At 45.7% G+C, this 16,244-nt stretch overlaps 1 protein-coding gene across 1 annotated transcript in view; it reads right to left on the bottom strand.

The window, feature by feature from the left end:
- The window catches only part of kcnh3 (potassium voltage-gated channel, subfamily H (eag-related), member 3), a 1,447,071-nt gene that overhangs the window by 245,345 nt on the left and 1,185,482 nt on the right, over positions 1 to 16,244 (bottom strand). Inside the window, exon 10 of the mRNA XM_072479207.1 lies at positions 3,679 to 3,928. Coding sequence (XP_072335308.1) covers positions 3,679 to 3,928 — 250 coding nt within the window. The remainder of the gene's footprint in view (positions 1 to 3,678; positions 3,929 to 16,244) is intronic.

Below are 16,244 nucleotides of genomic sequence, written 5' to 3'. Positions count from 1 at the left end.
TGCTGACAACAACCAGTTCCTAAAGAAGGTAATGAATGGAAGCCACTTAGAGTAAAATTCCTATTCCGATCCCCTTATGGCATACTTTATCTTTTCCAAATGCGGGAATTCTGACAAATCCCCAGCCATGCCGAAGCCTCAGGCATGTCCTCCATCCAAGCAAGACTTGCTTCCTGGCTATGAGAGAGGCGGAGGCCATGACATCAGCCTTCTTCTCCTCCTCCAGCCCCAGCAAGCCTGACACTCCAATGATCACCGCCATTGGTCATGGTTCCACTCTAAAATCTCGAAAATTGTTTCGAAGAAGGAAGCCCAGAACTTAATCAACTTAGGGCATATGCGAATGGTTTGCAGCCCTCTTCAACAACACTCACATCTGTATTCTACACCCGGAAAGAGCCCACTCATACATGCCCTGGTCAAGTACACCCTATGTGTCACTTTCAACTGAATCAAACTTAGTCTTGTACATGAGGATGTAAGATTGACCATATGCAGAGTCACACTCCATTTTCCCCTCCAAAGCCAAACTCAACTCTTCCTCCCATTTCCCCTTTACTTCCTCCAGCAAAGCCTTCTCCCTCTCCATCATTGTCCATATATATCTGATGTCCTCCCTTCCCTTATTTTGTCAAAAGACAACACCCTATCCATAAGAGAAGGAACCAGCAACCGAGGAAATGAAGAGAATTCTTTTCAAAAAAATTCTGTACCTCCAAATATCTAAAATCATTCCCTCTCGGGAGTTCGAACTTCTCCATCAACTCCTACAGCCCAGCAAATCTATCCTCCATGAACAAATCTCTAAACCTCTCAGCCCTCTCCTTCTCCCAGATCATATACGACAAACCCATCACAGCCAGTATAAACCTATGGGGCGAAATTCTCCGGAAACGGCGCGATGTCCGCCGACTGGCGCCCAAATCGGCGCCAATCAGACGGGCATCGCGCCGCCCCACAGGTGCGAAATGCTCCGCATCTTTGGGGGCCGAGCCCTAACATTGAGGGGCTAGGCCGGCGCCGGAGGAATTTCCGCCCCGCCAGCTGGCGGAAACGGCCTTTGTTGCCCCGCCAGCTGGCGCGGAAATGACATCTCCGGGCGGCGCATGCGCGGGAGCGTCAGCGGCCGCTGACAGTTTCCCACGCATGCGCAGTGGAGGGAGTTTCTTCCATCTCCGCCATGGTGGAGACTGTGGCAGAGGCGGAAGGGAAAGAGTGCCCCCACGGCACAGGCCCGCCCGCGGATCGGTGGGCCCCGATCGCGGGCCAGGCCACCGTGGGGGCACCCCCCGGGGTCAGATCGCCCCGCGCCCCCCCAGGACCCCGGAGCCCGCCCACGCCGCCTTGTCCCGCCGGTAAGGTAGGTGATTTAATTTACGCCGGCGGGACAGGCAATTTATCAGCGGGACTTCGGCCCATTCGGGCCGGAGAATCGAGCGGGGGGGCCCGCCAACCGGCGCGGCGCGATTCCCGTCCCCGCCGAATCTCCGGTGCGGAGACTTCGGCAACCGGCGGGGGCGGGAGTCACACAAGCCCCCGGCGATTCCCGACCCGGCGGGGGGTCGGAGAATGTTGCCCAGGGTCTAATTTGAAGTGTTGTCTGAAATGATTCCAGATTCTCAGAGAGACTATTACCACTGGGCCTAAAGAGAACCTAGCTGGAGAGGACGCAAGAGGAGCAGTAACAAGTAATATTTAAATTAGTCATTAAATACCCAGACGCTGGATTCACCAGTGCCCGTGACTCACCAGGGTGCCATTTAGTACTGGTTCACACAAATGTGAACCTGTCATAATGCTACCTGGCCATTAGAGACCCCTGGGTGGTCGGGGCAAGGCAGGGTGGTACTTTGACATTGCCAGCCAAGCACCCTGGCAGTGTCAGGGTGGCACTGCCAGATGCCATGCTGGCAGCTCCAGGGTGCCCAGGTGCCAGGTTGCCATTGCAGGAGTTGGGCCAGGTGTCCTTGCCAGGTAGAGGGGGGATGAGGGAGTTTTCCAGGAGCTTTACCATGGTTTCACTCCCTCTATATGACAGCAGAAAGCACTTAGCTGCTTTGATGTGGTGAAGAGCTGTCAATCATTTTGAGAGTGTTTGTAATCATTGTGATTAGCAACAAAGCAGAGTACTTGAGATGCATTCAAGCATGAAGGAAAGAGAAATAAACAAACCCATAAGAAGCTGTGTCTGAACCATTAAGCTGTCAATCACAGGCTAGTGAAAGGTAGAGTAAAATTGAGTGGATGCTTAGCATTTCAAAGGGTGTCAGGGGATTTGAAGCCTTTTCAAGTGTTGTAAGCTTTCCATAAAACCTCTGGTAAAAGTTGCTGTTTTAAAGGCATTTGTTCGAGGGAGCTGATGTTGGGAAATGGGAAGTGTTTCTGCTTTGATTCTCAACTGGACTGCTCATTAGCTGTCAGGAAGAGCAGTTCAGGGTGAGAAGGCCACTTCAGAGATTAAAAGGTCTGACCAGGATGATGCTGTGGAACAGGGAGCTGCCTGAGATCACCATGCCAAGGGTGCTCTTCAGGTTACTCAGGACTGGAAGGAGCAGACAAGACACAGGAACCCCATGCCAGGAGAAGGGCCCCAGGGTCAACCCCTCACCCAGAGCCAGAGCCCACCCAAACACCAGGACCCTTTGGAGACCAGCCCTCTGCAACCCTGCAGCAGCAGAGGGGCACATTAACTGTGACGCATTTGACCCCCTTCGGGGTCCATCATACCAGGACTGTGCTTGGCAATACTTACACCAAAGCCTTCCCGGTGGATTTCCCACTGTGGGGGTCGGAGCAACATGTGTGTGTGTGTGTGTGGTGGAGGGGGCGGGGGGGCAAACTGGGCTTCAAGCCCGTTAATTGCATGCAGATCACTATTTTACATATTCTTGCCGGCATAGGGCAGGTAGCATGCTATGGCTGGTGCCGGGGTGTGGGGAAGGTGAACGCGCCTCGATTAATTATGTGAACTAATTGATACATTAAGTGGACATCTCCTTTACTGTGATGAAAGCCATATGCAAGAAGCCTCATCTGGACATTTTCCAGCTTTTCTCCACTATCCTCAAAACTCTATAGAGAGTTCATTGCCCTAACGGCACAGGAAGACGAACTGCATAATCCCCTGTCAGCCGTGATCATTCACCCAGGAGGTTGGAGGTTTGGAGTTTCAGGTTGTGAGGCAATAACCCAAAATCTCTTAAAGATAGGCAAAAGAAATGTGTACCTCAAGATGAAGTGAAGCTCACCAGGTGAGTGCTGCTTATTTGTGATTGGTAAATAAACTATTCTAATTAACCACTTGTAGGGCATTAATTTGGGGGGTGGGGGGGGGGGGGGTTAACATCACTCCAGCAAGTTGGCTTTTTAATGAGCATTCCTGAGATGTAAATGAATGCAAGCATGGTTCCGGATACAGATTGGCGGGGAACTTGAGCCACCTTTAGCCTGCCATCAAATTTGGGAGAACAAAATTCCTGCCAACAGTAAACGGACTTTTTCCCTCATGCCAAATTTAGTGACCCCTGCCACGATTCCTGCTGATGGCAGGAGCATAAAATTCCACAATTAGTCTTTTCTTCGCTTCTTGTTAGTTCCAGTGATGACACATTTAACAATGCCCATCAACTAAGTTATGACAATTAGTAATGGGTATTTTGGAGTACACTGCTCACTCACCTAGAATAGCTAGCACAGTGTTGTCCTTCAGCACCTCCATGGAACCTGAGCAGACAAAGTAGATAGCCTGCAGGGCATCGCCCTGACGGATGAGATATTCTCCAGGAGCACAGAAAGAGGTCTTGATGCTTAAGGAGAGGGATCGAAGGCACCCACGGCTGGCTGTTTCAAATAGAGGCAACTGAAGGATTTCTTTGTTCAGGTGCATTGCAATGTCTGCTCGCAGTTCATCAGGGAAATCTTTCAGGAGCTGGAATGGAGACAGCATATTACATGATCAAAATTGGCACAGTATAAAAGCATATTTCCTGGCAGAACACTACATATTGTTTTTCAATAAATTGGTCCTCTCCTAAAATACAGGCATTGTCCCTAGTTGTACTTCCTTTTATACCCTTCCTTATCCCACAAAGCCAAAATAAGATTGTAGAAAGGCTTCAGGAGAGCAAAATGGAGCGGATTGGAAGATAGAAACATGAGTATTGTTGAAAAAGAGATATGCTCATCAGAACAGATTTGCAAGAATACCAATTGTAAAAGGAACAATAATTTATGCTGTAGTAATAATTATATTAACACTGCATGAGAAAAGAGTGCTGGTTGGTTAGCAAGCAGACTGTGATTGGCAGAGGCATTGCCATAAAGGATGCACCAGAGAACAGTAACTGTCAAACTTTTGGTTAAATTCAAACCAGGCCAGTTGGCTCTGATTGGTCAAGGCATTGCCATGGGGGATGAATCAGGGAACAGCTGTCCCTCAAGCTTTTGTTTAATTGAAAAAGGTGCAAAGTGTGGACATGTTATTTCTGTCTTCTAAGGGTAAAGCCCTGAATATGAATATATGTAGTTTCTCAGCCACGCTGTGAGCCCAACTGATAATCTTAAATTGGTGGTACCCTTACAATTGGTATTCTTGGGAAGCTGTCCTAATGAGTGCAAGACAAAAAGCTTTGGCAGCACATCTCTTTTCTCAATAATATTCAAGTTTTGTACTACCAAATGACCAGAAGATCGAAATATGAAGGAAATAGAAGCAGGTTGTATAAACTTAACTGGTGATGTTAATCAATATTGTATAACATTTTTAATGGTGGTAAGCTGATGCAAAGCTTCTGCTGACTAAGTATAACAGTTTAGCTCTGTATGGTGCTTTCAGATTTCCTGCAGGCTGATAAACTGTTGCCAACCATCTTATATTCTTCAATATTATATTCAGCCAACTGTGCAAGGTTTTGGCTCAAGTAGAAGAAACATGCTATCTGCAGATAATAATACTTATTTAACATGATGGATGGAATAAGCCACCAGAATGTTTATTTTCTCCCTTGCAAAGTGCAACAAAACATAAGGTCAAAAGTTGAACGTGGGAGAGAAATATGATGATAAAGCAAAGATAATGCAGCAGGATTCATTCAATATTTCAGCAATTCATAGCATAATTTCCCGTATTCCTCGAGGATATGTTCAACACTTTCACTGCACACAATTATTTAAGTTACATATATTTTGGTCCTGCATCTGCAACACTTAGATTAAAATCTGTCTCCAGTGAAATATATATTAAGTGTGAAAAATGAGGTGACACATTTGCAGGCCACTTGCAGAATTCAGGCACAATAGCTTCAGGGCTCAGTGTTTTGAATACTAAGGATTGAGAACTTACTGTGTCATAAATCTATGTCCTACCACTCTGTAACACAGCATGTTAATATAACACCTAACAAGAAATTAAAAAGGTGTACAATGGGCCATGTGGCAGATACAAGAATATTATATATACTAAATTGCATTGTGTGCAGGTTAATTAACTTCCTTCTACTGTACTTTATTATAGAAATAACTGCTTCTCAAATGTGTCGTTCAGTTGAATGAAAATCACTTATTGTCACAAGTAGGCTTTAAATGAAGTTACTGTGAAAAGCCCCTAGTCGCCACATTCCGGCGCCTGTTCGGGGAGGCTGGTACGGGAATTGGACCGTGCTGCTGGCCTGCCTTGGTCTGCTTTCAAAACCAGCGATTTAGCCCTGTGCTAAACAGCACCTTATATTTTATATTTTATTGTAAAAAAAAAGTTGCATTGGTACACAAGTCTCACTCAATTAAAATGGACTTATTCTTTCAGCTTGTCATTGTATACAATCCATGATATTGAGGTACTCACATGACAACATACAAAGGTTCTCCTGCCATCTCAAAAAAATGTTTTTCTCTTTCTTATTTGATAGTTTTACAGATATTAATCATTGCATAAGACACAGTGATGTAGAGAGTGCTCTGATGTGGGTGTGTGCCTGTGATTTTGCCCAGGACCAAATTCCAAAGGTGATTGGGTCATCTATGGATGGCACTGAATGGAGGCTAACTTCCTTTCACAGAATGTTGAAAAGAAAATCAAGTCTTACTCTGGATTACACTTGTGTACCTCTTGTTACCTGATTAGAGGCCATTATAAGGTTCAGGAAATTAAAAAAAGAGGAGCAATGTAATATGTTTTAAAAGTACTTTCACCATCAAAATATTATTTTGTTTCATTGTGCATTCAATTATTTCCTCTGTGGCTTTGCAACTTATGAAATTGACCTACTGTTCATAGAGCTGAATTGAGAAGAAATTTTGATCCCAGTTAATAAAGTTCATGACAATTCTTTGCTGTAAATCTCATGTCTTGTTAGACATAGGGGGTTGAATTTTCAAAACATCTACAGAGGTGGGAATGGAGGCCTGCCTCCCACCTCCAAGCCATTTCCTTCAGGAGAAGTTTGGAGATGTGGGGGGGTGAAACTGTTACTGCCTACAAGTGGTGGGTAGCCGATTAGGCCAATTAAATGGCCTGTAAGTCTGCTCAACAGACACACACTGGAATTTCCCAGTCAGCATATGGGCTCCCCCACTGAAACCCTCCTGACAGCAGAAATGGAGAGAGGAAGTGGGTTTGTGCTCCATCCAACTAGGCCCCTCCCCTGCATCCTTCCCAATCTGCCCATTCCCTGCCTCCATATCCCACCCCCATTGCTATTGTGGCTCTGGCCATTCAGTTAAAGAGTTGCCCCACCACAATCTGGCCTGTGCTGTGCTAGGAGTACTTTTTAAAAAATTATCAAAATTTCGAGGGGGCTCCATCTTGAGACGCATTCTTGTTCTTCCCCCGAAATTTCCAGCTCCCACCACTGATAATGGGGGTTGCCTCAGTGTTGGCGGTCTTCTATTAGCCCTCCAGATTTCATTAGATATCCTTCATTATTAATTCAATGGTGAGCACACACTCTGGCCTACAATTGACGTGCTTTTCAAAAATTACATCGCCATCTGATAATGTGAGGTCGGGACCCTGGAATTCATCCAATACTGGGGTCCAAACCCTGGAACAAAAATTTACCTCTGGGTCTCACTATCTGAATAACAATGGTGACTGAAAAGGTTATTTTAAAATATTACTATTAACTGGAAATTGCATTCATTCAATCACCAATTTTAATGTGTAGCTTGAAATTATCAAATAAATGCATAATAGAAACTCTTCACATTGAAAATGTGTGGCCTTTGCTGGTTTGCATTTACTTAGCTTAATGGCACTAGTCCTGACTATAAAAGTCTTTCTCCCCCATAAAAGCTCCTGCAACTTAAGTTAAGTCAAAGAAATGGAAATATAAAAACATGCTCCCACTGCTTTTAATCTGTGGAATAAATAGGACCTGTGAAAAAACTGGTGAGCATCAATTTTTATAATAATAAACACACTGTAGGAATAAACAGACAAAAATCAGAAGCACCTCAAAGAGAGTTCATTATTTGAAGTTCAACAGGGTATATTTACAGCGCAGTATGTTCTAAAATTGTTGCGTGATTTTCACTATCTTGGAAATAAATAAAAGATTTTTTACAAGATTGTAGAAAGCTTACGCCCAACCAAGGTCAAGGTAATCAAAATCTGTAGACTTGCAGCAACTCATAGTGAAAACTAGTAGACTGTTCACTCCATGTGTCCCTCGAATACAAAAATAATTCACACTGTTACAGGTTTCCATTTCCTCTGAGTTAGGCTTGAATACTAGGAGATAAATTCAAATATAAATCCTCCTTTTGACCTGATTGCACACTTACTCATCATCTTACTTTAAATTTAGGGAAATTAATTGACTTTTTTTTTCTTTACATTGTTGTCAGTACTAAATTGGTGCCATCAGTCTTTGACTACTATCTTTTCATTTTTAATCCTCCCCTCCTTCCTTGCAACCCTTCAGGTTGGGCGGCATGATGGCACAGTGGTTAGCACTTCTGCCTCACAGCGCCAAGGACCCGGGTTTGATTCTGACCTCGGGTGACTGTCTGTGTGGAGTTTGCACTTTCTCCCCGTGTCTGCATGGGTTTCCTCCGAGGTGCTCCGGTTTCCTCCCCCAGTCCAAAGATGTACAGGTTAGGTGGATTGGCCATGCTAAATTGCCCCTAAGTGGGGTTACAGGGAAAGGGTGGGGGATTGGGCCTAGGTAGGGTGGTTTTTCGTAGGTTTGGTGCAGACCTGATAGGCCGAATGGCCACATTCTGCATTGTAGGGATTCTATTATTCTATGATATCAGATTGAACCTTTCATGAATGCTCCATTCATGCAAGTACACGTGATTAAGGTTAATTTAATGCTTCCATTAATACCACGACAAAAATAATCAAGGGCATGAAATTCAATCACCCCAATTTTCTGGCATGGATGCTCCCATCTTACATCCATGTTATGGGCCAGGGTTTAGAGAACCCCAAAGTGTATCATGGAATTCACCTGACCCACAACTTTTACTAGATTGTGGTATGGGGAGCACACGGCCCACTCTACAGGTGTGGTACAGCAGAAATGGAAAAGTATTTTTTAAAGCAAAACAATGTTTATTGTATGAACTCAAGTTAACCTTTTTAAAACATACAGTGAACATCTTAGCAACCATGAATTCAAATACAACCCCCAAAGACTACAACACTAATTAATCCTTTCAGCTTTCCTTTTAACATCCATACGACTTAAAACACCTTTTACCAGAAGCACATCAGGTTAAAGTCACTACTGTTATTAGTTTTAAATCGCCAGAATCGATTTAGTCTTTAGTTTACAGAGAGAGATTCATACACCTTGTGGCTGTGACTGCAGCTATCCAGCTCTGAAAACGAAACTAAAACACACCCTGCAGCAAACAGCCTAAAATGAAAGTAAAAAGCTGACAGACAGCCCAGCTCCACCCACTCTCTGACACCACTGGAGTGGTAAACACCCATTTCTTAAAGGCACTCTCACATGACACCCATCACGCATGATGTGAAGATGCCAGCATTGGACTGGGGTGGGCTTCTTACTGTACCCAGAACTCACACTGCTGAAATGCACCACACCCCTATTACTAACTCGGTACTGCACTTAACACTTAGGACTCACTCTTAACTTACTGTTATTGCATCTCATTCATACATAGATACATACATAGAAGATAGGAGCAGGAGGAGGTCTTTTGGCCCTTCGAGCCTGCTCCACCATTCATCACGATCATGGCTGATCATCCAACTCAATAGCCTATCCTGCTTTTTCCCCATAGCCTTTGATCCCATTCTCCCCAAGTGCTATATCCAGCCGCCTCTTGAATATATTCAAAGTTTTAGCATCAACTACTTCCTGTGGTAATGAATTCCATAGGCTCACCACTCTTTGGGTGAAGAAATGTCTCCTTATCTCTGTCCGAAATGGTTTACCCTGAATCCTCAGGCTGTGACCCCTGGTTCTGGACACACCTATCATTGGTAACATCTTCCCTGCATCTAGTCTAGTCCTGTTAGAATTTTATAAGTTTCTATGAGATTCCCCCTCATTCTTCTGAACTCCATTGAGAACAATCCCAACCTAGTCAATCTCTCCTCATATGACAGTCCCGCCATCCCTGGAATCAGTCTGGAAAACCTTCGCTGCATTCCCTCGAGAGCAAGAACATCCTTCCTCAGAGAAGGAGGCCAAAACTGCACACAATACTCCAAGTGTGGCCTCACCAAGGCACTGTACAATTGCAGAAACACATCCCTGCTTCTATACTCGAAACCTCTTGCAATGAAGGCCAACAGACCATTAGCTTTCTTTACCTCTTGCTGCACCTGCATGCTTACCTTCAGCGAATGGTGCACAAGGACACCCAGGTCCCGCTGCACACTCCCCTCTCCCAATTTACAACCATTCAGGTAGTAATCTGCCTTCCTGTTTTTGCTTCCAAAATGAATAAACTCACTCTTATCCAAATTATACTGCATTTGCTATTGGTTTGCCCAACCTGTCCAGATCATGCTGTAGGATCCTTGCATCCTTGTCACAATTCACCCGTCCACCTAATTTGGTATCATCTGCAAACTTTGAGATGTTACATTTTGTTCCCTCATCCAAATCATTAATATATATTGTGAATAGCTGGGGTTCCAGCACCGATCCCTGTGGTACCCCACTGGTTACTTCCTGCCAATTTGAAAAGGACCCATTAATCCCTACTCTTTGTTTCCTGTCTGCCAACCAGTTTTCTATCCACCTCAATACATTTCCCCCAATCCCATGCACTTTAATTTTGCACAATAATCTCTTATGCGGGACTTTGTCAAACACCTTCTGAAAGTCCAAATATACCACATCGACTGGTTCCCCCTTGTCGACTGTACTGGTTACCTCTTTAAAGAATTCCAACAGATTTGTCAAGCATGATTTTCCCTTCATAAATCCATGCTGCCACTGCTTTCTAAATGTTCCGCTATAAAGTCCTTGATAATGGATTCAAGCATTTTCCCCACTACTGATGTTAGGCTTACTGGTCCATAATTCCCTGTTTTCTCTCTACCTCCCTTTTTGAATATCGGAGTTACGTGAGCTACCTCCAATCTGCATGGACAGTTCCAGAGTCTAAAAAATCCCGGAAGATGACCACCAATGCATCCACTATTTCCAGAGCCACCTCCTTAAGCACTCTGGGATGCAGATTCTCAGGCCCTGGGGATTTATCCGCCTTCAATCCCATCAGTTTTCCCAGCACCATTTCTCTACTAATATTGATCTCCCTCAGTTCTTTCCTCTCACTAAACCTTTCATTCTCCAACATTTCTGGGATCTGATTTGTGTCTTCTTTTCTGAAGACAGAACCAAAGTATGTATTTAATTGCTCAGCCATTTCTTTGTCCCTTATTATGCATTCCCCTGTTTCTGTCTGCACTGGGCCTACATTTCTCTTTACCAATATCTTTCTCTTCACATGACTGCAGAAACTCTTAGTGTCAGTCTTTATGTTCCCTGCAAGCTTCCTTTCGTACTGTACTTTCCCCTTCTTAATCAATCCCTTCATCCTTCTTTGCTGAATTCTAAACTGCTCCCAATCCTCAGAACTATTATTTTTCTTGCTTCTGTATGCTTCTTCCTTGGATCGGATACGATTTCTAATTTCCTTTGCAAGCCATGGTTTGGCCCTCTTACCCCCTTTGCTTTTGTGCCAGACAGGAATGAACAGTTGCTGTAGTTCCTCCATGCGTTCCTTGAATGTTTGCCATTGCCTATCCACTGTCATCCCTTGAAGTAACTCTTCCCAATCTATCAAAGCCAACTCACGCCTCATATCCTTATAGTTCCCTTTATTAAGATTCAGCACACTAGTCTCTGAATCAACTACTTCACTCTCCATCTTGATAAAAAATTCTATCATGTTATGGTCGCTCATCCCCAAGGGGTCTCGTACAACCAGATTGGCAATAATTCCCTTCTCATTACACAGTACCCAGTCTAAGATGGCCTACTCTCTAGTTGATTCCTCCACATATTCATACATACCTTTGAAGCATACCAGCCACGCACACACCTACCACTGCCTCTCCTGCAGCCAGCTATTCAGCCATTGTCAACATCACCCAAATACATGACTCATGGTCAATGACATTTTTCAGATGGTCACCCACACAGCAGAGGACTTTAAAGGACCAGTAGAGGCCCACAACAAGAAAATCCTCTCATCATTCTGCAGGAGATGGTCTTGAGGATCATGGATAGCAATGTTACAGATCCCGTGGAATCTGGTGTAGTGGGGGGAGGACCTCCTGGATGATGGGAAGTTGCTGTCTTATGCACATCTCTGTTAACTCCTCATCCTGAAAGGTGCCATGAAATGGCAATTCACATAAAGTGACTGTGGAACTTCTGATTTCCTCCCTAAAACCTTTACCTCGAACAATCCGTTATGCATTTGTGTTTTCAGCTATCCAGGAACTTCCAGCTGCTCAGCTTCTCCAGAAGAAAGTTGAAAGGCAAGAGGAGGGATAATGTCTGGAAGAAGAAGCACCATGACCTGGCCGAGCACTAATTGCCTCCATCTCAGCTAATGGCACTGTGCATACATTAGAGACTAGTTTAGAGTCAGGATCTGAATGTGGTGCCATCAAACATGAATGGCTGCAGCCAAAACAGTGGATAGGTCAACTCGTGTGCAAACTCCCCAGAGGGCAATATCGCATGCTAGTTGTGCTGCAAAAGGCTCAATGATGATCTTGTTGGGGCAGACTACAGGACAACAAAATACCTGCATTCACAGTTCTGTCAGACAGCCTTCAGATACTGTCATGAAATAGGGTGGAGACTGGTTCCACCGTGACACAGGGCATGGTGCAAAGCTCAGAGCCTATGATTTCCACTGTGGAAGGGATGGGCACCTCCAGGGCACCACATCTAGACACATATATGATGGGTTTGTCTGCTGGTCACTGTCTCAACCTCCCTACGGCACAGGCGTAGTCTTGCATACATTAGAGACTAGTTTAGAGTCAGGATCTGAATGTGGTGCCATCAAATCTGAATGGCTGCAGCCAAAACAGGGGATAGGTCAACTCGTGTGCAAACTCCCCAGAGGGCAATATCCCAGGACGTATGGTGCTGCAGTGGAATGTCAGACAGATGTCATGGGATCCCTTACAGCTGGTTGAGGGTAATTTCCATTTTTCCTGCTTGCAACACCTCTGTCACCTATTGGATACTTGTATGGACAGCAAACTGTGAGACTTTGCTAAAGCTGTCAGCTAGCGGTTGCAAAGTAAAAAAAGGGAAATGATGATCTTCACTTGCACAGGGAGAGCCACTCTCACCCTCGTTTAAGGCTCAAAGGTAAAGGAGGTGATACAACTCCATCACTACCTCCTTAGTGAAGTGAAATCTGTTGAGGCACCACTTCTGACTCATTTGAAGGTGTGAATTGTGCTCCTAGATGACATCTCGGGGTTGAGCCTCCTGAGGGAGTGCCTTGTTGTAATATTCCTTTCAGCAAAGCTTGAAGTCATCACAACTGTGTGTGCTCTGCTCAAAACAAAAGTGAAATGAAGACTAGATCTCATGACATATTTCCCTTCTAGTGATGTCATGTTGATATAAGGAATATCAACATGACATCACTAGAAGGGAAATATGTCATGAGATCTAGTCTTCATTTCACTTTTGTTTTGAGCAGAGCACACACACAGTTGTGATGACTTCAAGCTTTGCACCAGTTCTCCTGGAATGTTAATAAATGAACCCACAACGTGTTTCCCTAATCTCCTATGAGTGATTGATAACTTGAGTCTTGTACAGTACAAAAGCCGAAGAGGGCATATCATTATAATAACAGAACATGGAGATCAGCAGTGGAAAGGCTGGTAGCAGCGAGATTTAGTACACGTACGACATGGCGACCAGCCTTAGATTGTGCTACATGGCATGAGAAGAATCTTAGCATTTGTCCAGACCATAACAAAGTCACAGCATTAGAGTGTTTTGAAAAAGCAGCATGCTGACTAAAAAGAAAAGCTCTGAAGATGCAGCACCAAATTTGTGCCTAAATAAAGAGCTGGTCAGCAGACGGGTTCCTTGAGGTAAGCTTGCAGAACACAGCCTGTCAGTTCCATGAATGGGATAACGGGCTGGATTCTCTGGTCCCCAGCCACGTGTTTCTCAGTAGCGTGCCATTTGCTGGAAGTGGGATTTTCTCTTTCCACCGCTGTCAATGAGATTTCCCGTTCAAGCCACCCTATGTCGCTGGGAAACCCGGGGGCAGGGGAAAAGTAAATTGCAACGGTCGAAACAACGAGCAGTGGGTTAGCTCATTTGAGAAAGGCAAGTGACCAGGATGTGGACCAGATTGATAGTGAGGGAGAGGCAGATGGAAAAAAACATAAAACCCATCATAAAAATCAGGCCAGAGAAAGTTTTTTAAAATCAATTTAGAGTACCCATTTCATGTTTTTTCCAATTAAGGGGCAATTTAGCGTGGCTAATCCACCTAACCGGCACATCTTTGGGTTGTGGGGGCGAAACGCATGCAAACACGGGGAGAATGTTCAAACCCCACACATACAGTTACCCAGAGCCGGGATCGAACCTGAGATCTCGGCGCCGTGAGGTAGCAATGCTAATCACTGTGCCACCTTGCTGCGCCAGGCCAGAGAAAGTTACGATCATAATGGGCGGATTTGGGAGCTGTTGAACAACTGGACAGGATTTAGATAAAGGATCCCTAAGAGATATAGGGCAGGCTTCTCTGTCCCACCAATCCTGTTTTCTGGCGCGGTGCACCCTCGCCAGTGGGGGATCCTCCGTTCCAGCAGCCGGCCAATGGGTTTTCCTGTCGGAAAACCCGTGGGCGTGGGTGGTCTGCCGGTGAAGCGGAGTATCTCGCCGATGGAAGATCCCACAGATGGACTACATTGGAAGATGGATGGGTTTAGAGTCAGGTGAAGTATTCATTGACTAGAGTTCATGTCATTTTGACATCAGCAGATGCGGTTAAAAGGTACGTACTGCGACTTTTCAAATGCAGAGCTAGCAAACAGAAATTGTGTTGGTGATTGCATCCACTCCCATGGAAGTATTTCAGAAAAACTGCATGACATGCCCAAAACATATAGGGTTGGATTCTCTGCCCCATGATACCAAAGCGTATTTCCCGACGGGACGGAGAATCAGGCGTCAGGGGTAACTCCTTAGGGGAACCTTCCAAGGGCCAACTTTCCCCCCAACAATGCATTACCAGCCCACCCATCCTCTATCAGACCCGCCCCACCCACAGAGACCCCTTTAATAGGAAGACTTCCACCCAGGGACACCCTTAATAAGGAGACCCCCCCCCCCACCCGCCACAGGAACCCCCTTAATAGGGAGACCTCCCAGACCTCCTAACTGTAGGATCCCCCATAGGGACCCCTTGCTAAAGGGACTCTCCCCATAGACCCTCCTCCAGAAAAGAGACAGGGGCAATGCAGAAATGTACAATCGTACCACTTACCTGGAGGCTCAACTTGACCATTCCTCAAAGGTGAACAGCTGTATTTCAAGTACACACATCCGTTAACTGCAAGCCATTCATAGCTTTCTAGAAGTGGGCTGTGATTGATAGCTTCCTCAAACCATCTGCAGCTTGATTCACTCATCTCCCTTCATGAATGAGGGACTCTAAGTCCTGAAACTCCAATGTTTACAAACATTGACCACATCAAAGAGCGGTAAGTACATTTCAAACACTCAAGAGGGGCTTCGCTATTGGGCCGCCCGCTCGAAATGGTGACCCAAAAATGAGATTCCCTTGGTAATCCCTCGTAATCCTCGCCATGCATAAATTTACTAGGCACGGGATATGGAATTCCTCACCGATTTGCACTCCCAGGGGGATCATAAATCGGTTGCAATTCTCCTCTGGCAGGAGAACAGGGGGCTGGATTCTGTGTTTCAGTGGCTAAGTGCCGGCTTGAATGGAGAATTTGGGGGAGTTTTACGAGAAGAAAATCGGAGGTGATTCCAGGACTGGTGAGGGGCTTTCAGCGGCGCCGGGTGAAACTCCCGGCTCCCACACTGAAAATGGCCAGAGAATGGTCGGGTACCTGGCCATGCATGTGCATGGCGACGGCCTGCAGCGGTCGCGCCATACAACATGGCGCCGGCCATGCGCGGACCTGACCCAGGCGCGGCCATGCGTGGACCTGACCCATCATTCGTGACTCCACAGGCCACACCCTGGCCAACCCCCACCAGTCTCCTCAGCCCTCGCGGAAGCCCCACACCCGGCCTCCGGCACGGATCCCGGCCGAGTGTGGCGCCGATGGACACAGTCCACAGCCGCCACGCTGAGTTACCGACCACTGGACCATGTGTGTCCCACGCGGTCGGGAACTTGGTCCATCGGGGATGGAGCATCGCGAGAGGGTCTGCCGATGATGCGCCAACACCATTGCAAAAAGCATGATGCGATGATGACATTTCAGAGGGGGCGGAGCACGCCTGACTGTCTTCGAACAAGCGCCGGCCCCGATTTGGGTGCCGGAGTCGATTCTCCACCCGATTGCCGATTAAGATATAGGTGTCGGGCAAAGGAGAATCCAGTCCATAGTCACCCAAATGGAGAATGGTGCCCATAGTGTCAATACATCACTCAAGAATAGATGTAAATATGAAGCGATCCTCGCAGGTCAATTGTTGATGAACTCACTAGAACACTGATAAGACATGTGGCCATCTGTATGCACCAAGGAAATGTCCAGGTTTTCATTAATTCTGCAAGTG

Source organism: Scyliorhinus torazame, chromosome 2 (genome assembly GCF_047496885.1).
Source record: "Scyliorhinus torazame isolate Kashiwa2021f chromosome 2, sScyTor2.1, whole genome shotgun sequence".
Classification (NCBI taxonomy): Eukaryota; Metazoa; Chordata; class Chondrichthyes; order Carcharhiniformes; family Scyliorhinidae; genus Scyliorhinus; species Scyliorhinus torazame.
This window is presented reverse-complemented; position numbering and strand designations above follow the sequence as displayed.